General features: G+C 36.4%; 1 protein-coding gene across 1 annotated transcript in view; it reads right to left on the bottom strand.

Moving 5' to 3' along the window:
- Positions 1-24,190, bottom strand: part of LOC128658145 (protocadherin Fat 4-like) — a 651,406-nt gene that overhangs the window by 517,414 nt on the left and 109,802 nt on the right. Inside the window, exons 9-12 of the mRNA XM_053712644.1 lie at positions 18,933-19,031; positions 15,666-15,838; positions 14,873-15,021; positions 6,317-6,624 (exon numbers count right to left, since the gene is read on the bottom strand). Coding sequence (XP_053568619.1) covers positions 6,317-6,624; positions 14,873-15,021; positions 15,666-15,838; positions 18,933-19,031 — 729 coding nt within the window. The remainder of the gene's footprint in view (positions 1-6,316; positions 6,625-14,872; positions 15,022-15,665; positions 15,839-18,932; positions 19,032-24,190) is intronic.

Here is a 24,190-nt window from a genome sequence, read left to right as displayed (position 1 = left end):
ATGTTAAAATAAAAGAAGAAATAATTAGGAATTTATCAAGCTGGAAATCTTAAAAGCTATCCTGTCTAGGATGGATAAATCTAATAAAGATGAATATCTTCCCAAGAATCTTGTACATTCTTCAAACCCTGCCGATCCCACTCCCAGATAAATACTTAGAGACATTATAGAGAGCACTTAGCGACTTCACTTGGCAAATAAACACCCTAGAATAAACTGAAAAATTATGTCTCTACCTAAAAAACATGTAGACAACTGATTTCCACAGCACCAGAAATGATAGGAAAATTGTTGAACAAACTTAGCTTTTATTATTCCATTTCAGCACTTGGCACACAGCAGCAAAAAAGCGACGTTTCGGGCTGTTAACCCTTACTCATGCTTATTCAGAACACCTGTTAGCTGCTCCTTAAATACCATATGACATTAACCCTTAACACACCAAATAACATTGTGTTACCTAAACAACTACAAAATATCGCCACCTAGTGGTCAAGACTCATTATTCCTATAAAAATTGTTAAATACATAGTTAAAAACAATCTGCTGTTAGTAGTTATAATTTCCAGATATATATCTTACAAATTTATCATATGATAATATTATTATCTTTGCTACAATTTACTTATTCACAGAGAATTCAATATTGTTTGTATTACAAACTGACAAAATGTCTTTCATTTCAAATTTTACTCACAAGAATACTGTCATGTCTATTTCTCTATTAATCCCTTTGGGAACTAAAGCATCTAACTTATGTATCCAGAAGGATTCTTTCCTCTTTAGTTGTGTTTCCCTATTCCCACCCCTTCTATGGGGTTCAACACTATCAATGACTTGCCAGCTCAGTTGTGAGATATTGTGACCAGCTTCAATAAAGTGACAGGCTACCGGGGCTTTCATGTCCCCACATCTTATATTTGATCTGTGTTGACTGAGGCGATCACGTATTTTTCTAACAGTCTCGCCCAAATAGATTTTGGAGCATGGACACTTAATAAGATAAATTACATGTGTAGACTCACATGTATAAAATTTATTGATGTTAAACTTCTTACCTGTTTGGGGATGTACAAACTCTCTACCCTTTATGACCGAATGGCAACTGGCACAGTTTAAGCAAGGATAGGTACCACATGATTTAGATGATATGTATGTCTGTGTTTTTACCTTGGCCCCAATGTCATTCTTAACCACTAGATCTTTAATATTGGGCACTCTCCTATATGCCATTAGTGGATAGTTTTGAAACTCAGTAATATCTGTATTACAATTTTTTATAATGTGCCAATGTTTTTTAAGGTATTGGGCAATTTCAGCACTATATGGATTGTACTGTGTTACACACACTATTCTATCCTGTTTATTCCTAATTTTGTGCCTATTTTCACAGACACTATTGGCTTTTTGTTTCTCTCTTTCCACTAAGTTAGAAGGATAACCCCTTTGTACAAATCTCTCAGTCATCTCTCTAAGTCTTATCTCTTTCACATGGCTGTCACTTACTATTTTATGAACTCTGAGCATCTGGCTTTTTGGTAGGGAATTTTTCAAAGACTCATGATGGAAGCTATCATATTTAAGTAGGGAATTTCTGTCTATACTCTTCCTGTACATGTCAATTTTTAAATTGCCAGTCATGACATCCTTGTGCACTTCAGTATCCAAGAATACAATATTTGTCTAGCTGAAATTAAGTGTAAATTTTAGTCCCTGCACTGCACTATTCAACTGATCTACAAAAGCCAAAAGGGAACCAATGTCACCCCACCACACGCCAAACACGTCATCTATGAAGCGCCACCAGGCTGCCCCATACTGTAAGAATAAAGCATTTTCATAGACAAATTTGTCTTCAAAACAACTCATGGGGTCCAATGTTGCCCCATCATACGCCAACATGTTATTTGGTGTGTTAAGGGTTAATGTCATATGGTATTTAAGGAGCAGCTAACAGGTGTTCTGAATAAGCATGAGTAAGGGTTAACAGCCCGAAACATCGCTTTTTTGCTGCTGTGTGCCAAGTGCTGAAATGGAATAATAAAAGCTAAGTTGTTCAACAATTTTCCTATAATTTCTGGTGCTGTGGAAATCAGTTGTCTACATATTACAGAGAGGTGTGTGCAGTGGCCCTCTACCACGAGCATCAGGTGTGTGCTGTCTGTCACTTGGGAACTACCTAAAAAACATGGAAGACTAGGCCTTCCCAACCTGACCTATTATAGATACGCTATATTTTTTCAATGTTTAATAGATTGGAACATTCACAAACACTGGGTAATTCTTGAACATAACATCTTACAAACTACACATATCAATAGATCTTGTTAGACTATTAAACAAACAAAACCTCAGACTGCCCACAACAACGCAATGTTCAAATCCTGGGGGGGGGGGGGGGGAAATTACTACACTTTTCTCACCTAACCTCTAGACCTTCTCCACTAACATCTCTTGTATCAAACAAAGAACAAAATTTAGGACCTCTAATAACATTACACCAGTACACTACTCACCTATCTGATTTTCCAATCTTTTGGCTTATAGATAATGAACAAATAAAATCACAAGAAACTCATACAGCAAGGATTCACATGTTTCACTAACAGGTTCACTTATGGGAGAGCATATGATTTTATAATGACACATCCTCAAGCAAGAAGCATGACTAGACCTCTAATGAACTTTGAACAACAATTATGTATCAAAGAACACCCAATCTGCCACACATTATCGCTTATATATAAAATACTAATAATTCCACCCCCAGGACATCCTTTACCATACCTACACAGTTGGGAAAGAGACCTTGGAATTGTTATTCCATTGCAAGCACGTTCACAGATAATTTACACCACCTTTAAAACCTCTATATCATCTGCTTCTTTAGAAGTTAATCTGAAAATCCTTCACAGATGGTACTAGACCCCCAAAAAATATGCTGCCTATTCCATAAAGCTAAAAACACATGTGGGCGCTGTGGCCATGTGAATAGTGGCATAGCTCACATGTGGTGGTGGTATACATCAATTCAAAACCTATGGAGATCTGTAATATCTGAAATAGAACATATCCTTGATATCCAATTTCCACTCCACCCTATGATATGGCTACTAAATAACCCCCCCCCCCCCCAATCAAATACAAACCATTCCTTAAATTATTTTTCCTAATGTCCATTAGCATTAAATTCCTAATAGCCAAAAATTGGAAAACTAATGACCCCCCCACACTGGAAATGTGGATCCAAAACATCAGAGTCCTTGCGGTTAGAGGAACTTTACTACATAAAACAGAATAGAATGGACTGGTACGCAGAAATCATATCAACATGGGAAACCTACCTTAAAAACAGATACATCTAACAAACTTTATAGCTCAAAAGGGAAAACTCTTTGATTAACACTATTTCACCATTATCATTCTCAACTGCTTCACACTTCTAGTTCATTAGAGACTAATTAATTAAATATAAAAATGATTTAGAGTCCAGTCTGCAATGTGTAATTTGTATGGTCTTGATGCTTAAGTTCCTATTTTCTTCACTTAATATTAACTGGTCTATTGTTACTTAACTCAAACCAAATAAGCTTTGTTAACCATTTGCATTATTTTATTGTTTCAAACAGGGAACTGTGTCTCCCATTTCTGTGTATTATTTAAAAATGTTCAACAACAAAAAAAAAGAAGTAAACTGGAAAAAATTTAAAATGGTATGCTCTGTCTGACTCACAAAATAAAATGTTTCTGTTTCAATTCATATCCCTTTATGTCTCATTCAAGGACATCTATATACATAGGTACATAAACCAGCTGCCCATGCCAATCAAAACAATAGTTTGTAGAAACTTACGGCTAGATCACGAGTTTTGTTGGTAAGGCTGTGCGTTGCTAACGCTCCTTTTTTTCTTACCGCTCCCTTTAAACAACGCTGGTATTACGAGTTTTCTGCAAGCCGGCGTTAGCCTCAGAAAAGTGAGCGTTGAGCAGAATTTAGCTCCACATCTCATCTCGATACCAGCGTTGCTTACGGTAGCGGTAAGCTGGCAAAACGTGCTTGTGCACGATTTTCTGGCAAAAACTATTTCCCCATAGGAAACAGTGGGGCTGAGCTGGGTGAAAAAAACCTAACACCTGCAAAAAAGCAGCGTTCAACTCCTAACACAGCCCCATTGTTTCCTATGGGGAAAGACAATTTATGTCTGCACCTAACACCCTAACATGAACCTCGAGTCTAAAATCTTACACTTATTAACCCCTAATCTGCTGCCCCCGCTATCGCTGACACCTACATTATATTATTAACCCCTAATCTGCTGCTCCGGACACCGCCACCACCTACATTATACTTATAAACCCCTAATCTGCTGCCCCCAACATCGCCGACACCTACATTATAGTTAATAACCCCTAATCTGCCCACCAACGTCACCGCAACTATATTAAATTTATTAACCCCTAATCTGCCGCCGCCAACGTCGCCGCCACTATAATAAAGTTATTAACTCAACTGGGTGAAGACGGCTCAAGGTAGGGTGATCTTCAGGGGGTTAGTGTTAGGTTTTTTTAAGGGGGGATTGGGTGGGTTTTAGAGTAGGGGTGTGTGGGTGGTGTGTTGTAATTTTGGGGGGGTATTGTATTTTTTTTACAGGTAAAAGCGCTAATTACTTTGGGGCAATGCCCCGCAAAAGGCCCTTTTAAGGGCTATTTGTAATTTAGTATAGGGTAGGGAATTTTTTTTATTTTGGGTTTTTTTTTTATTTTATTAGGGGGATTAGATTAGGTGTAATTAGTTTAAAATTCTTGTAATTCTTTTTTTATTTTCTGTAATTTAGTGTTTTTTTTTCTCGTAATTTAGTTTATTTCATTTAATTGTAATTAATTGTAAGTAGTTTAGGTAATTAGTTTAATGATAGTGTAGTGTTAAGTGTAATTGTAACTTAGGTTAGGATTTATTTTACAGGTAATTTTGTACTTATTTTAGCTAGGTAGTTATTAAATATTTAATAAATATTTAATAACTATTGTACCTAGTTAAAATAACTACAAAGTTGCCTGTAAAATTAAAATAAACCCTAAGCTAGATACAAATGTAACTATTAGTTATATTGTAGCTATCTTAGGGTTTATTTTATCGGTAAGCATTTAATTTTAAATAGGATTAATTTATTTAATTATGTTAAATTAATTTAGTTTAATTTAAATTATATTTAAATTAGGGGGGATAGACTTAGGTTTAGGGGTTAATAACTTTATTATAGTGGCGGCGACGTTGGCGGCGGCAGATTAGGGGTTAATAAATAATTAATAATTGGCTTTAGACTGAGAATTGAGGCTAAAACTACAATGATGCTTAAGTGAAGACAGATTTCCCATATCATATCCCTACTTTATATTGTGTACACAACAGAGTGTGTGTAAAACAGTTAACAGGTTTTTATGAGGTCAGTATATATTGTTATAGCCCCAAAACCCAAAGTAATTGCTAGTTGTTTGAATTTTTGTGTTGGATGCATTTGCTGCATTTAAAAAAAAAAAAAAAAAAAGTCAATAATATTAATCAGGTAAATATTGTCATATTAGGATCCAAACTACCAGGCAAAGTTCAGATGGGTATTTGAGTGACAAATAAAATACATAAAAGTAAAATATATTCACACAGAAATATCCTCTACATATTATATACAAGAAAACAAGTATACATCTTGTTTAAGCAAATTATGTATTTTTAATTATTTTCCTGTATCAATATCTTTCCTTTCCACATCCTGGTGCTGTCACTGCATGAAAGAAATGCTGAACTAAGGGTCCCCCCATGCATTTTTGCCACCCTGATCACATCCTTAGTGAAAATAATTTTGAACCTATCAGGTAGGCTGCAGCAAAGCCTCACACCAATTGCCAATCAAACATTTAAAGGGACATATAACCCAGACAGAATGTGCAATTTTAAACAACTTTCCAGTTTACTTCTATTATCAAATATGGTTTTGGTGTCCTTTGTTAAAGAACATATCTAGGCAGACTCAGGAGCAGCAATGTACTCCTGGGACATAGCTGGTGGTGGTGGTTGCACATATATGTCTTTTGTCATTGGTTCACCAGATGTGTTCAGCTAGCTCCTAGTAGAGCGTTACTGTTCCTAAACATATATTCCAACAAAGGATACCAAGAGAACGGAGCAAATTTAATAATAGAAGTAAATTGGAAAGTTGTTTAAAACTGCAAGCTCTATACTATTACTTTTCTGTATAACAAAAAGAAAAACATATTTTTGTTCAGATGCAATACATATTTACAGATCAGTCAGTCTTACCAATGTGGCTGCAGTGCTGGGTGGCTCCTGGGAATCCGTGGCTTCCACAATCATATCATAGCTACTCTGGTTCTCTCTATCTAGTGTGACCCGTGTGACAATATGGCCTTCGTTAGTAATTGAGAATATTTCTGTGTATGTCTTTACTAGGTAAGTGATTAAAGACTTGGCATTTCCGCTGAGGGCTCGCACTGCTCCAATTTCAATTCCTTCTGGTTCCTCCTCAGAAATACTGAAATTATAGTGCGAATTTGCAAACTGTAGCCCAAACTCTGTATCATTTACTGTGATCGTTACATACACAGTAGCTAAAGAAATGACATAAAAAAGAAACATCAGTTGTACATTTACATTAAAAGATTTGGTCAAGTAACTTGCAAAAAAAGATTTTACACAAAATATGACCCTTTATTGTAAAGGGACATCAAACTCAAGGTTTAATTCCCTATTATAGCCTAGATTACAAGTGGAGCACAAACATATTACAGTAATTATGATAACATTTCTCATGTACAATCAATATCTATTTCTGCACTCATATTACAAGTCCAAAGTTGTTTTTTATTACCCGAGTAACAGTCTAGCGCACACTAACATATGCATGTCAGATAGCGCAGTGCACTAAATCCCTCACATAATAGACACCTAATGGGGTGCAGTAAAATTCACGTAGGATATCGCTCAATCAATAAGTCAATGGTGCGCTAAACAGCTGGTGCAAAAGTAGTGGAGTTCTTCATGTAGCCCTGTGCTATACTATTGATGACAATGGTTTATTCCAGGTGTTAAAGTGATGATAAATTCTACCCTTTATAAAATCAGATCAGGAATGTTAGTGACATTTTAGATGGAGTTTAATTCATTAGTTGTAATGAAGAGGCTCTATAACTTTCTTTTTAATATAGAATTCAATTACCCCGCACTCCGCCGCCCACTTCAAAAGTCAATGTTTCTGTAAGCTAAAGGTTTGAATTGTTCTCAAATCAGCCCTCTCCCCATATGGCACATTTGTTGTACCTAGAGCGCAGATTAGACAACAATTCAAACCATTAGCTCACAGAAAAATGTACTTTCAAAGTGAGTGTTGGAGCATGGGGTATTTTAATTTCATATCTATATTAAATTTAGCTCATCTTCATTACAACTGATTCATTAAACTGCATCAAAAATATCACTAACATGCCGGATCTAATTTTAAAAAGGGGAGAGTTTACCATCACTTTAAAAAGGCCCTGAATATCACTTGACATGTATATATTTTGTTTTAGAAGACATCCCAAAGTATTGATCTAGGCCCATTTTGGTATATTTAATGCCACCATTTCACCACCAAATGCGATCAAATAAAAAAAATTGTTCACTTTTTCTTTCACAAGCTTTTGGTTTCTCACTAAAATTATTTGCAAACATCTTATGCAATTATGGCATAAATGGTTGTAAATGCTTCTCTAGGATCCCCTTTGTTCAGAAATAGCAGACTTATATGGCTTTGGCGTTGCTTTTTGGTAATTAGAAGGCCGCTAAATGCCACTGCGCACCACGCATGTATTATGCCCAGCAGTGAAGGGGTTAATTAGGGAGCATGTAGGGAGCTTCTAGGGTTAATTTTAACTTTAGTGTAGTGTAGTGTAGTAGACAACCTCAAGTATTGATCTAGGCCCATTTGGGTATATTTCATGCCACCATTTCACCGCCAAATGCGATCAAATAAAAAAAAAACGTTACATTTTTCACAATTTTAGGTTTCTCACTCAAATTATTTACAAATAGCTTGTGCAATTATGGCACAAATGGTTTTAAATGCTTCTCTGGGATCCCCTTTGTTCAGAAATAGCAGACATATATGGCTTTGGCGTTGCTTCTTGGAAATTAGAAGGCTGCTGCGCATCACACGTGTATTATGTCTGGGTTAATTAGGTAGCTTGTAGGGAGCTTGCAGGGTTAATTTTAGCTTTAGTGCAGAGATCAGCCTCCCACCTGACACATCAGACCCCCTGATCCCTACCAAACAGCTCTCTTCCCTCCCCCACCCCACAAATGTCCCGCCATCTTAAAGGGACACTGAACCCAAATTTTTTCTTTTAAGATTCAAATAGAGCATGAGATTTTAAGTAACTTTCTAATTTTCTCCTATTATCAATTTGTCTTTGTTCTCTTGCTATCTTTATTTTAAAGCAGGAATGTAAATCTTAGCAGCCAGCCCATTTTAGGTTTAGCACCATGGATAGCACTTGCTTATTGGATGCTTACATCTACCCACCAATAAGCAAACATAATCCAGGTTCTCAACCAAAAATGGGCCGTCTCCTATGCATCACATTCCTGCTTTTTAAATAAAGATAGCCAGAGAACGAAAATAAAATGATAATGGTAGTAAATTAGAAAGTTGCTTAAAATTGCCTGCTCTATCTGAATCATAAAAGAAAAAAGAAAGTCTGCCAGTACTAAAATAAAAGGTAGCTTTTATTTTTAAGCATATTTGCATATGTTGTTGTGAAGGATCCCCCCTTAGCCCCCAACCTCCCTGATCCCCCCCCCCCCAAACAGCTCTCTAATCCTCCCCCTCTACCTTATTGGGAGCCATCTTGGGTACTGGCAACTGTCTGCCAGTACCCAGTTTACAAAAAAATGAGTTTTTTTTTAATTTATTTTTATTTTTTTCTGTAGTGTTGCTTCCCCCCCCCAAATCCATTTTTATTGCACTTCCCTCCCCCCTCTCTCCCACTTTTGCCAAAGATTTTTTCTGTAGTGTAGCGGTTTCCACCCACTTCCTCCCCAGTGGCTCTCTCTGCATTGGAGGGGTAAGAAATGTTATTGCAGGATGCCTCGATATCGAGGCATCACTGCAATAACTGAAGAGAAGCTGGAAGTGATCAGGATCGCTTCCACTGCTTTCTAAGACCGACGACGTACGCTGTATGTCCTTGGTCGTTAAGGGTATTTTTTGTGAGGACGTACGGCGTCAGTGATTAAGGGGTTAAAGGTATAGTAAACCACAAAATTTTCTTTTATGATTCAGATAGAACATACAATTTTAAACAACTTTACAATTTAATTATTTTATCAAATTTTCTTCATTCTTTTGTTATCCACTGCTGAAGGGACAGCATTGCACTACTGACAGGAAGCTGAAAATATCTATTTAGCCAATCACAAAAGACAAATGTGTGCAGGCACCAATTAGCAGCAGCTCCCAGTAGTGTATGATATGTGCGTATTCATTTTTTAACAAGGGATACTAAGAGAACGAAGCACATTTAAAAATATAAGTGAATTTAAAAGTGTCTTAAAATGACATGCTCTATCTGAATCATGCAAATTTAATTTTGACTTTCCTATGCCTTTAAATGGAGATTTAACACTAAATACATTTTATAAACATAGTATCAAGGTTATTCCCCACCTCCTTCATGTCATGGGAGCTGCCATGTTGAAATTTATCTTTCACAAAATTCCAGTGCTGTGCATGTGCAGCAACTCTCCTTCAGATACCTGCAGTGTAACCTAGATTCCATAATGACAGCACCCATGATTAGAGGGAGGTGCCTAAAATGTACTTACGGCTAGATTTAGAGTTCTGCAGCCAAAGGGGTGCGTTAGCTACGCATGCTTTTTTTCCCCCGCACATTTTAAATACCGCTGGTATTTAGAGTTCACAGAATGGCTGCGTTACTGCTAGATTTAGAGTTTGGCGTTAGCCGTCAAAACCAGCGTTAGAGGCTCCTAACGCTGGTTTTGGGCTACCACTGGTATTTAGAGTCAGTCAGGAAAGGGTCTAACGCTCACTTTGCAGCCGCGACTTTTCCATACCGCAGATCCCCCTACGCCATTTGCGTATCCTATCTTTTCAATGGGATCTTTCTAACGCCGGTATTTAGAGTCGTGGATGAAGTGAGCGTTAGAAATCTAACGACAAAACTCCAGCCGCAGAAAAAAGTCAGTAGTTAAGAGCTTTCTGGGCTAACGCCGGTTTATAAAGCTCTTAACTACTGTGCTCTAAAGTACACTAACACCCATAAACTACCTATGTACCCCTAAACCGAGGCCCCCCCCACATCGCCGCCACTCTATTAAAAATTTTTAACCCCTAATCTGCCGACCGCACACCGCCGCTACCTACGTTATCCCTATGTACCCCTAATCTGGTGCCCCTAATACCGCCGACACCTACATAATATTTATTAACCCCTAATCTGCCGCCCCCAATGTCGCCTCCACCTACCTATACTTATTAACCCCTAATCTGCCGAACGGACCTCACCGCTACTATAATAAATGCATTAACTCCTAATCCGCCTCACTCCCGCCTCAATAACCCTATAATAAATAGTATTAACCCCTAATCTGCCCTCCCTAACATCGCCGCCACCTAACTTCAAGCATTAACCCCTAATCTGCCGACCGTACCTCACCGCTACTCTAATAAATGTATTAACCCCTAAAGCTAAGTCTAACCCTAACACTAACTTCCCCCTAAGTTAAATATAATTTAAATCTAACGAAATAAATTAACTCTTATTAAATAAATTATTCCTATTTAAAGCTAAATACTTACCTGTAAAATAAACCCTAATATAGCTACAATATAAATTATAATTATATTGTAGCTATTTTAGGATTAATATTTATTTTACAGGCAACTTTGTATTTATTTTAACCAGGTACAATAGCTATTAAATAGTTAATAACTATTTAATAGCTACCTAGTTAAAATAATTACAAAATTACCTGTAAAATAAATCCTAACCTAAGTTACAATTAAACCTAACACTACACTATCAATAAATTAATTAAATAAATTACCTACAATTAAACCTAACACTACACTATCAATAAATTAATTAAATACAATACCTACAAATAAATACAATTAAATAAACTAACTAAAGTACAAAAAAGGCATTTTTTTATTTTGGGGGGCTTTGTTATTTTATTAGGGGGCTTAGAGTAGGTGTAATTAGCTTAAAATTGTTGTAATATTTTTATTATGTTTGTAACTTATTTTTTTATTTTTTGTACTTTAGTTAGTTTATTTAATTGTATTTATTTGTAGGTATTTTATTTAATTTATTTATTGATAGTGTAGTGTTAGGTTTAATTGTAGATAATTGTAGGTAATTTATTTAATTAATTTATTGATAGTGTAGTGTTAGGTTTAATTGTAACTTAGGTTAGGATTTATTTTACAGGTAATTTTGTAATTATTTTAACTAGGTAGCTATTAATTAGTTATTAACTATTTAATAGCTATTGTACCTGGTTAAAATAAACCAGGAACAGCCAATAGAATGTGATCTCAATCTGATTGGCTGATTGGATCAGCCAATCGGATTGAACTTGAATCTGATTGGCTGATTCCATCAGCCAATCAGAATTTTCCTACTTTAATTCCTATTGGCTGATAGAATCCTATCAGCCAATCGGAATTCGAGGGACGCCATCTTGGATGACGTCCCTTAAAGGAACCGTCATTCATCGGGAAGTCGTCAGTGAAGATGGATGTTCCGTGTCGGCGGGATGAACTACATGGATCCGGAAGAAAGAAGATTGAAGATGCCGCTTGATAGAAGACTTCAGTCGGATCATGGACCTCTTCAGCTCCCGCTTGGATGAAGACTTCAGCCGGATCATGGACATCTTCAGCCCCCCGCTTGGGCTTGGATCAAGACATCGGAGGCTCTTCTGGATCGATCAGTGAACCCGGCGTGGTGAAGACAAGGTAGGGAGATCTTCAGGGGCTTAGTGTTAGGTTTATTTAAAGGGGGTTTGGGTTAGATTAGGGGTATGTGGGTGGTGGGTTGTAATGTTGGGGGGGGTATTGTATGTTTTTTTTTACAGGAAAAGAGCTGAATTCTTTGGGGCATGCCCCGCAAAGGGCCCTTTTCAGGGCTGGTAAGGTAAAAGAGCTTTTCTATTTTAATTTTAGAATAGGGTAGGGCATTTTTTTATTTTGGGGGTATTTGTTATTTTATTAGGGGGCTTAGAGTAGGTGTAATTAGTTTAAAATTGTTGTAATATTTTTCTAATGTTTGTAAATATTTTTTTATTTTTTGTAACTTAGTTCTTTTTTATTTTTTGTACTTTAGTTAGTTTATTTAATTGTATTTAATTGTAGGTATTGTATTTAATTAATTTATTGCTAGTGTAGTGTTAGGTTTAATTGTAACTTAGGTTAGGATTTATTTTACAGGTAATTTTGTAATTATTTTAACTAGGTAGCTATTAAATAGTTATTAACTATTTAATAGCTATTGTACCTGGATAATATAATTACAAAGTTGCCTGTAAAATAAATATTAATCCTAAAATAGCTACAATATAATTATAATTTATATTGTAGCTATATTAGGGTTTATTTTACAGGTAAGTATTTAGCTTTAAATAGGAATAATTTATTTAATAAGAGTTAATTTATTTCGTTAGATTTAAATTATATTTAACTTAGGGGGGGTGTTAGTGTTAGGGTTAGACTTAGCTTTAGGGGTTAATACATTTATTAGAGTAGCGGTGAGATCCGGTCGGCAGATTAGGGGTTAATTATTGTAGGTAGGTGGAGGCGACGTTGGGGGCGGCAGATTAGGGGTTAATAAATATAATATAGGGGTCGGCGGTGTTAGGGGCAGCAGATTAGGGGTACATAGGGATAACGTAAGTTGCAGCGGTGTACGGAGCGGCAGATTGGGGTTAATAATAATATGCAGGGGTCAGCGATAGCGGGGGCAGCAGATTAGGGGTTAATAAATATAATATAGGGGTCGGTGATATTAGGGGCAGCAGATTAGGGGTACATAGGGATAATGTAGGTGGCGGCGGTGTGCGGTCGGCAGATTAGGGGTTAATAATTGTAGGTAGGTGGCGGCGACGTTGGGGGCGGCAGATTAGGGGTTAATAAATATTATGTAGGTGTCGGCGGTATTAGGGGCAGCAGATTAGGGGTACATAGGGATAACGTAGGTGGCGGCGGTGTGCGGTCGGCAGATTAGGGGTTAAAAAATTTTAATAGAATGGCGGCGATGTGGGGGGACCTCGGTTTAGGGGTACATAGGTAGTTTATGGGTGTTAGTGTACTTTAGAGCACAGTAGTTAAGAGCTTTATAAACCGGCGTTAGCCCAGAAAACTCTTAACTACTGACTTTTTTCTGCGGCTGGAGTCTTGTCGTTAGATTTCTAACGCTCACTTCAGCCAAGACTCTAAATACCAGCATTAGAAAGATCCCATTGATAAGATAGGATACGCAAATGGCGTAGGGGGATCTGCGGTATGGAAAAGTTGCGGCTGCAAAGTGAGCATTAGACCCTTTCCTGACTAACTCTAAATACCAGCGGTAGCCCCAAACCAGCGTTAGGAGCCTCTAACGCTGGTTTTGACGGCTACCGCCAAACTCTAAATCTAGCCGTGTGTGTTTAGTGTTCCTTAGGGTTTCCACCTTTTCTGGAAACAAATGGCTGCCAAGCTCATTAGCATACATTTGCATAAATAATTATACAGCATAAATCAGGAAATAAAGTTGCTAGGACAGGTTTTAAATGAGCATTTGATTAAAGTTAGATTCCAATACACTTTGAAGAAGTTTGATTATGATAACATCTTTATTTCTATATTTAATCTTCATTTTCAGCTTTGACCTGAACCCTAAAAATGCCAGCTAGATTGGTAAAATACCGACTGGGTAGTGTCCCTTTAACTCACCACTTGTATTACAAGTGCTGTAAAAGCACTGACAGTGCTCCCTGTGCTATCCATTTAACAAACAGAGCATACTAAGATGCTTTGGGTAAAATATTTATATATCCACATGTAATACCAGATTGTGCATTATACTTTTGGTAAATTTTGCAAAAGATAAAGTGCCGACAATGCTATTGCTTGCATTCCACTTGTAGTCTAGACAAAAATGTTTAATAAAGCATATTTTTAAAAAAAAGGAGTGCACTCTTTAAATTACAGGACCCTGAGTCTGGAGTGTGTAAAAGGGACACCGTATTCAAATTAATATGACATTCATATAAAAAATACAGCATCTAAACCTGTTAAATATAAAAAAAACATGAAAAATATGAAGCAGAATTTGCTTAAATGTTAAAGGAATATGAAGTTATTCTTTGTTAAAGACAAAGCTGGATTGGCCTACCAGGGTTCCAGGATATTTCCCAGTGGCCTGCAGCAGCTGGGGCTGAAAAGCTACAAATTAAAGGGGGGGATTAATGGATGCAGTTGGGTTGTAGGGTGCCTATAGAACAATAATCTGGCACTTTTTAAAAACAAACTAATCAAATTTAATTCTGAAAAAAAATTGGGGGAAGGAGACCTTTGAGTAAAAATGGAGTGTGTGCATTCTACTGACTTGATGGAAAATAGGGCTGGTCTCCAAATTTTCCAGGGCTGCTTTTTATTCCCAGTTCAGCCCTAGTTAAAGAGATACCATTACCTAGGTAGCTGTCTAGAACACTACATGGCGAGAAATAGTCCTGCGAATCAGATGATAATATAAAATGTGACAACTAGGAGAAAATAAACTTTTGTATCAGAAGCTGGATTCTTTAACAACCACTTACCCGTAGATGACATAGAGGGAACCCCATGGTCAGCAGCAATCACCTTTAAGGTCAAAGCTGTTGCTGTAGAAACAGTAGGTAAGTTACTTGCAAGAGATATTTCCCCATTTGAGCTATTTATTATGAAGTAATGATCATTTTGTGACAAGCTGAAAATAAAACAAGAAAATTAGAAGTCTTTAAATATTTCTCACACGCATAAAAGGCATTTTCATCATCATCATCATCATTATTGTTATTGTTAAGTAATATAAAAAAATAAAAAATAAAATAGATTATGGGGGTGTTCATATTTCCCAACATTTCCCAGATGCTTTGCATGACTAGGAGGTGAGGGAAACACCCACAGTGTTTTTATGGGTGGAGCTATGCCTTGAAGAGGGCAGCAGGTGCGCCGTGGACTGGGTCTGGTATAGTCTGGGTGGGGTAGTGGGAGGAGACAAGCTAGTCCCTGGTTTCTCTCTGGAAAACTTGGCCATTTGCCATGAAGGACAAGTTGCAGGAGAAACAGAAGGGCTGAGCTCCCTAAAGTTAAGCTTGGCTTAGTGTAGCAAAAACATACAACTTTTCTAACAGACTATTCTTTGTTCTTTCTTTATTTTGCTGATTAAGATCACCCTACATAGATACTGATTTTACCGGTCTACAGTCTCATGGGTTTTATGCACATAAGTAGATACATTTCCTGTTTCTAGAATGTTACAATTGTGAAGCTATCAGTAAAGATAAAAAATCATCCATAATACAAAGGCCAAAAAAGATATCATTATTTGCATTAAAGAGAAGTATTTACCTGTAGGAAATAAGTGAATTGTTCCCAATATCTGAATCTGTAGCTGACACAGTGAGTACAGGGTCTCCCTTTTTTACATTAGCTAGTGCAATATGTTTAAAATATTCATGTTTAGGAAAATATGGAGCATTGTCATTAACATCCTTTATGACAATCATGATGTCTGCAAAATTCTGTAAACATAAAATAGTTATATTAGTAAAATTAAAGGGGCATGTTACCCACATGCTAAATAACGTGAAAGTGATGCAGCATATTTGTAAAATGCTGACTATAAAATATCTCACAAATATGTCTATATAATCACAATTTCCTCAGTGGTTACATTCCACTGTAGAAAAGATTTAAACATCCAATCAGGATGCTTTTACAGCAACTAAAAATATAGAGCCAAATTACAAGTGGAGCGCTAATTCGCCCGTTTGCAGGCACGTGATAAATAACCAGTCATTACAAGTGGCTGGTTATTGCTAGCGCTCAGAAAATTAACCAGAGATCAGATATTTGGTTAATTTTCTAAAAGTGCCCCAAATGCCCCCAAAATAAAGGGTCTACTTACCCTCTTCGCTAGTTCTCATGCCATGTCTCACGGCATAAGAACGAGGCGCCCATTGGAGCCTATGGAAGCACGCCTTATTGAGTGCAAAGTTTCTATGCAATGTGAATGCGTCGCTTTGGCATTGCGGGCCACTTCAGATACCAGCGCACAATTGCATGTGATGGTATTACAAGTGGAGCGCAAATATCACGCTCGCGAAAGCGCAATTTTGAGCTCCACTCATAATTTGGCCTTAAGTTTGCAGCTAGCATGTGCAGGCGCAATCACTTTATTTCTCACCTAAGGACATTTACTATGAAATCTTGCAAGATCATAGTGAAATCTCACAAGATAACAGTAAAGCAAGTGTGAACTTATGCTTATTGTCTGTTTTTTGCTTTTCACCATGCATGTGCAATAAAAATAGTAGCTGAATGGTACTCTGGTGAGCTGCTGAGCATAGGGACATGAAACCCAAACTTTACAGCTTGCAATTCCAATCACCTTTCCAATTTACTGAAGCTAGCAGCTGATTGGTGGCTGCACATACTGTATATGCCTCTTGTCATTAGCTCACACATGTGTTCATCTAGTTCCTGGCAGTGCATTGCTGGTCCTTCAACAAAGGATACTAAGAGAATTAAGAAAATGTGTTATTGTAAGCTAACTGGAAGGTTGTTTAAAATTGTATACTCTTTCTGAAATATTAAAGGGATATGAAACCCAATTTTTTTCATCATGATTCAGGTAGAGCAGGCAATTTTAAGCAACTTTCTAATTTAATCCTATTATCAATTTTTCTTCATTCTCTTGGAATCTTAATTTGAAAAGCAGGAAGGAATGTAAGCTTATGAGCCAGCCCCTTTTTTGGTTCAGAACCTGGGTAGCGGTTGCTGATTGGTGGCTAATTGTAGCCATCAATAAGCAAGTGCTACCCAGGGTTCTGATCCAAAAAGGGGTGGGCTCCTAAACTTAAATTACTAATTTGTGAAAGTATCATAACTTTAGGATTTCAGTTAGACCCTTGATGTTACAGAATTTAAAATGTAATTGTTCTTCAATGTTTTCTTTGTTCCATCCAAAAAGTATAGTTAATACATATTGGGCAAGATTACAAGTGGAGCACTAACAGTTACGCGCGAGCGATAAGTTGTTTATCACGGGTGTTTGCTCTAATTGGGTTTACCACTGGTATTACGAGCTGAAAGTAAACGTGACCGCTTCAGCGCAATCGTGTTTTACGCTAGCATGATTACTGCAACTTCAGAGCTCTGGCTAAACTAAAAAGTTGCACAAAACACAATAAAAATATACATTACACGGTACAGTTACACTCATAATAACAGCATTCAATAAAAATTATTTTAAAAAAAATTGCATAAAAAAAGTTATAAAGGCTCAAAGGTATGAGGTCTCAGGTGTTAGAGAAAAAAAAGTCAGGCAAAGGGCATTAAGATACATACATATACATGTCTAAATATGTATGTGTGTGTGTATATATATATATATATATATATATATATATATATATATACATATATATATATTCGTGTGTGTGTGTGTGTTTACAGAAATATATACACATATAAACACATAAATACATATGTACACATATATAGAAGTGCATTGGAACCCTTTGCAGTTAAGTAGATGAAAACATTTAAAAGCATATTTATGCAATATTCATATTTAATAAAGTATTTAACTGTGTATGTACTGCAAATATTTCACAATCCAATGTTCTTCACTTAGCAGAATATATTTTAAGTATTAAATTAAATTAATTAAATTAAAAAACTATAAATGGATATTCCTATATGTATCTGTATATATCTATATATAATTATATATATATAGGTATGAACCAAAATATCATGAGATATATGTAGAAATATGTATTTATGAATAAATATAACATATTCTTGTATGGGAAAAACATTGGAATATGAAATATTCATGTTTTCATGCTGGGTTAGTACACATGATAATATGCAATCGTGTTCTCACCACCTCTAAATTAGTGTTTTTTAAATCATACTGAACTAATCCGACTTGGGTGATTGACAGCCCCTACTCCTGAGCAATTTGGTTTTGTGAGAGCAGGGGCCAGTGTTGGATAAGCACCCACTTGTCAAATGATAAATGTGAGCAGCGGTATACTGTCCAATTTCTGCAATCACGGATGAACAGCTTCTCTAACTTGGAATCTTGTTCCCCTGCACATCGAGTGCCGTCACTTTTCAAAGATGCACTTAATAAAAAACAGTGGAGTTTTACAGTTGCAGTCCAGTTCAGTTCTAGGCACCCACTTATGCAGCACAGCCACACAGGTGTTCCTTTTAGAAGATGTAGGGAACAGCACCACTTTTTTTCAATTCAGGCACGGAGCTCAAGGGCAGCCACCTCCTTGTAAACAGTCAATAAAGAGAAAAAAAAGAAAGAAAAATAACTCCAGCCTTGGCTGGAGTTATTTTTCTTTATTGACTATTCCTTAAATAATGACACTTTAGGCAGTTAAACTCCAGGCCTGAGCATACTATGTGTGTGAGTGTTATATACTGTAGAAATGTATGTATTTGTATATACTTTATATATATATATATATATATATATATATATATATATATATATATATATATATATATATATATATATATATATATATGTGTGTGTGTGTGTGTGTGTGTGTGTGTATATATATGTGTGTGTGTGTGTGTGTGTTCCATTACCTTTCTTGGTGGAGTCCCATTGTCTGATGCTATTACAGGTAGAATGTATCTTCCTTTAACTTCTCTATCTATGAATCCATGAGCAATGATAGTTCCATTCTGCACAAAATTAAATTAGATTAAAACATAAAAAGATTATATGATGGATACATTTCTAAGTATAACATACCTTGTATAAATGAAACAAACTATCTAGATGTTAATCAGTATATCAGTAAATAAACTTTACAAATCATTTAGACAGTAATACATAGGTGATGATTTCAAAATAGATCAGAAAATTGCTGCCAGGACCTTTCACTCTTTTTTTTTTTTAAACTTCTTTATAGTTTAAAGTGTTATTATATTGCTGCCTAAGAACAGCACAATGCACAGCTTTAAATGGTCACAATACTGAAAAATATTCTCTGTTCCATCTAAAAGAGGATGTTTAAAAATATATAACATTTCTTTATTGTTGTTGGGGATTTTTTTGTTTGTTTTTAATGTATGTTTAAAAACAACTTTTCCTGTGTGGGTTGTTCCTATCAGCCAGGGAATAGAAGAGTCCCAGGACTCAGTTGCACATAACCATGCACTTCCTCTTAGTTTCACAGTCTACACCAGAATTTGTATTGTTTTAAAACAGTGTTTCCCAACACCGGTAGTACCCCCTCAAGTACCCCCAACAGGCCTGGTTTTCTTTATAGTTGAACCAGTGCACAGATGAAGTAATCAGCTGATCAGTAAGCAACCTGCTCTCATCCATCAGCTGATTATTTCACCTGTGCTCTAGTTCAGCTATAATGAAAACCAGGACTGTTGGAGGTACTTGAGGACCACGCTTGGGAAACACTGTTTGAAAAGATAGATAATCCCTTTATTACCCATTCCCCAGTTTTGCATAACCAACACTGTTATATTAATATACTTTTTACCTTTGTGATTACCTTGTATCTAAGCCTCTGCAGACTGCCCCCTTATTTCAGTTATTTTGACAGACTTGCATTTTAGCCAGTCAGTGCTGACTTCTAGGTAACTCCATGCACGTGAGCACAATGTTATCTGCAGTATATGGAACACATGAACTAATGACCTCTAGTTATGAAAAAAAATAAAAATGCATTCAGATAAGAGGCGACCTTCAAGGGCTTAGATATTAGCATATGAGCCTACCTAAGTTTACCTTTTATCTAAGAGAACAAAGCAAAATTGATGATAAAAGTAAATTAGAAAGTTGTTTAACATTACATGATCTTTCTGATCTTGAAAGTTTAATTTTGACTATATTGTCCCTTTAAAATCAGCACATTTTATGAAACCTTTTTCAGGCAAAATAATTAATTAAACAATTAACAATTGTAATAAGTTGAAGTACTGCTTTTTCAAATACTTGGTAAAAATATAGAGTAATATGTCTCTTTAAGAAAAGTAAAAGGGAGTATCATATAATATACTGTACATTATCAATGGGTACCAGCAATAGAGAGGCAAAGTACTAAGGTTAACTGTGCCAGTGGTGCCACCGAGGGGGCACTAGTCCCCTCAGCATAATGCCTGACCCACCATGTGTTGATTGCTCAATTTCCACCACATCTCTACCCAGGCTTGCCCCAGCTCCACCCCACAGTCCACCCAGCCCCAACCACGGAACACCCAAACCCACCCACACTTCCTGTGAACACAACTGCTAATTATGAGGAATTGATTAAGTATTTCAGATAAATAAATGATACATGAAACAACTTCTAGAGTGAATGGCAAAAAGGAAATAAAGGAATGAAAAAGCTGAAATACAGGTTTATCCTGGAACTCACTTATAACTTGAGGTATTTTATTTAGTTTTGGATAGGCCAGCCTGGATTAGAGTAGTAAATCTTCTCAGTTTTCTCTTTTTTTTGGGTGGGGGGGTTATTTCAATTTAATTTAAGGAAAAAAAATATAAAAATAACGTAACTTTCTTTTACATGATAAAAAGATGGGATTTTAAGATACTGTTGCTTAGGAACCTTAAAAACTTTGCAACACTTTTGTCTATAATGCAAATATTATCCCCTGGAGGTTCCTCCTGGATAAAGAAATCAAACAACAAAGCACCATACACAGACAGGGAAAAAAAGAGAGATAGAAACAGATACTTGAAAAGCTATTTTCTTATTTTATAACCATTTGCCGTTAAAGTCAGCATTGTAGCAAATACTTCCAATTGTGAATTGCTTAGAGTAGGGCAACTATTATAAGTCATATAGAAACAACAGCCACCCTATTGTAACAGCTCATACATTCCCTGAGAAGGGCAAAAAGTATATTTAGTATTAACATTTTATTAATATTCTGTTGATGTTTACATTTTATTTATTTTTGAATAATTACATTTTTATTTTTGATTAAGTATCTTATGCCACGATAACTGAAATGTACATCTAATATGTCTAGCTGAAATTAAATTTCAGATATTTGCAGCAGTACAACAGCTATGATTTGATCACAACAGGATGTTGAATACAATGTAAATAGCTTGTTTTGGATTTATACATTTATTTATGCTGCGTTACTTCAAATTATTTTTCTTAGAAAACAATTTTATTTTGTTTCACATTACAGCTAGACAATGTATTTATTACTCGATTGATTAACTAATTAGGAAGATTCCCATAGAAAAAAATCATTGTATGATATATATATATATATATATATATATATATATATAAATTATATTATATATATATATATATATATATATATATATATATATATATATATATATATACACACATAGAAGATCCAAGCAGGGACTGCACTCACTGGATTTAGAAAATAAATTAATATTTATTAAATGGTGACGTTTCAGGGTTTGCAGACCCCTTCCTCAGTCTGCAAACCCCGAAACATCACCATTTAATAAATATTAATTTATTTTCTAAATCCAGTGAGTGCAGTCCCTGCTTGGATCTTCTACAAATTTTTTTAGAGTGCCAACAGATTCCGCAGCCCTATAAACAAAGGGGGAGTACAACAAAACAATTATAGGGGTCAAATGGGTAGAGGGCCCTGCAAAGAGTTGCACTGTTGTAGTCATCTCTTAAGAAGGTGATCTACAAACAGCTGGAGTTTTAGGCTTACATGCTAAGGGGGTTCAGGGGATAGCAATGGAGGAGTGGAACTGGTATAAAGTAAGGTTAGCATAGGTTGTATGCATCCCTGAACATTAGAGTCTTTAGGGAGTGCTTGAAGCTTTAAAAACTAGGGGAGAGTCTTGTGGAGCGAGGCAGACAGTTCCACAAAATGGGAGCAAGTCTGGAGAAGTCCTGTAAATGGGAGTGCAATGAGGTAACCAGAGAGGAGGAGAGTAGGAGGTCATGAGCAGAGCGAAGGGGACGGGAGGGAGAGTACCTGGAGACAAGGTCTGAGATATAGGGGGGAGCAGTGCAGTTGAGGGCTTTGTATGTCAGAGTGATAATTTTGTGTTTAATCCTAGAGGCAAGAGGAAGCCAGTGAAGGGATTGGCAGAGAGGTGCAGCAGATGAAGAGCGACGTGTAAGGAAGATGAGTCTGGCAAAGGCATTCATTATGTATTGTAAAGGCGCTAGGCGGCAGGTAGGGAGACCAGAGAGGACAGCAGTAATCAAGGCGGGAAAGAATGAGAGAGTGGATTAAAATCTTAGTTGTGTCTTGTGTAAGGAAGTGTCTAATTTTAGAGATGCTTTTAAGGTGGAAGCGGCAGGCTTTAGCCAAGGACTGAATGTGAGGAGTGAAAGAAAGATCTGAGTCAAATGTGACCCAGAGACATTGGGCATGCGGGGTAGGGGTAATGATGGAGTTGTCGACAGTTATAGAGAGATTGGGGATGGAGATTTTGGAAGAAGGGGGGGAAATGAGGAGCTCAGTTTTGGAGAAATTTAGCTTGAGGTAGTGAGAGGACATCCAGGAAGAGATGTGAGAAAGACAGTTAGTGACACGGGTTAGCAAGGAAGGAGATAGGTCTGGTGCAGAGAAGTAGATTTGGGTGTCGTCAGCATACAAATGATATTGGAAACTGTGGGACTTTATTAGGGAAACTAGTGATGATGTGTAGATTGAGAAGAGAAGGGGACAGAGGACAGAGCCACGAAAGGGCTGTGTCACAGATGCCGAAGGATTGGAGGTTTTGGAGCAAAAGAGGGTGGTCAACAGTGTCAAAGGCTGCGGACAGATCAAGGAGGACAAGCAGAGAGAAGTGGTCTTTTGATTTTGCTGTAAGTAGGTCGTTGGTAACCTTAACAATAGATATATGCAAGGTAGAGGTGAGCGCCAATAGAAGGCTGAGGGTAGGGTGGGGAACGCTAAAATAGGCTAAAATTAGCTGATAGAATGTAAAATTAAAAATTACAAATTTTTTTATTCCATACAATAATTATAATAATAAAAAAGAACAATATACACTGATAGTTGTTCATGGATCCATGTTACAAATGGTAGCAAATTACAGTGTTAGGTAAAATACAATACAATATAATAATAAAAACAATTGTAAATACTGATAAATTCAGTGGCTGATGATATAGCCTTTTATGCTGAGTATCTGTTAAATGATTAACACCTTGGTTGAGTCCAGTAAGTGTAAGATGCTCCTGGTAGATAGTGTAGGGTTAATTGTAATCCAATATTGTGCAGGAGAAAAAAGTAGCAAGATTTGGGTGTGATCAGTGTCCAATACAACAATTTAGAAAAAAGTGGTAGAAAAAATGTGTGTTCACTCTATGTGATGAAAAAATGATGATAAAAAATGATGAAATCCCTCCAAAAAAATGTTATAAAAAAATGAAAAAAGGTGAAAAAGGATAAAATAGGATAAAAAAATAGTGTCAATTTCGAAATCCGAAGTGATGTTGGTGATGTCAGTGCAAATCAATCAATCAGTGGTTCAGTATTGATGCAATGTTTTGAAAAAATAAGATTATGCAAAAAGAAAAAATCCTGAAAAAAAGAAAACAAACAATACTCTAATATATGCAATCTGTACAATAGATATATCAGTATTATGCTTACTCAGATCTGTCGACGCGTTTCGGCCATATACCTCTGGCCTTTATCAAGACTGATAAACTGAGTAAGCTCACAGTATTTATAAGAGTTATGGCTGATGTTTTGGCGCCAAACACTAATAGGCCACGCCCCCTTCCTGTTTGGTAGCATTATGGGTATGGGCGAAAGCATTGTGGGTATGGGCGAAGGCATTTATTTTGCTTGTGTTATTGAGGTCATTACTAAGTTTTTAAAGACATGTGTAGTTATAAATT

The sequence above is a fragment of the Bombina bombina genome, chromosome 4, assembly GCF_027579735.1.
Source record: "Bombina bombina isolate aBomBom1 chromosome 4, aBomBom1.pri, whole genome shotgun sequence".
In the NCBI taxonomy this organism is placed as follows: domain Eukaryota; kingdom Metazoa; phylum Chordata; class Amphibia; order Anura; family Bombinatoridae; genus Bombina; species Bombina bombina.
The sequence above is the reverse complement of the archived record's forward strand: the minus strand, read 5'-3'. Positions and strand labels throughout refer to the sequence as shown.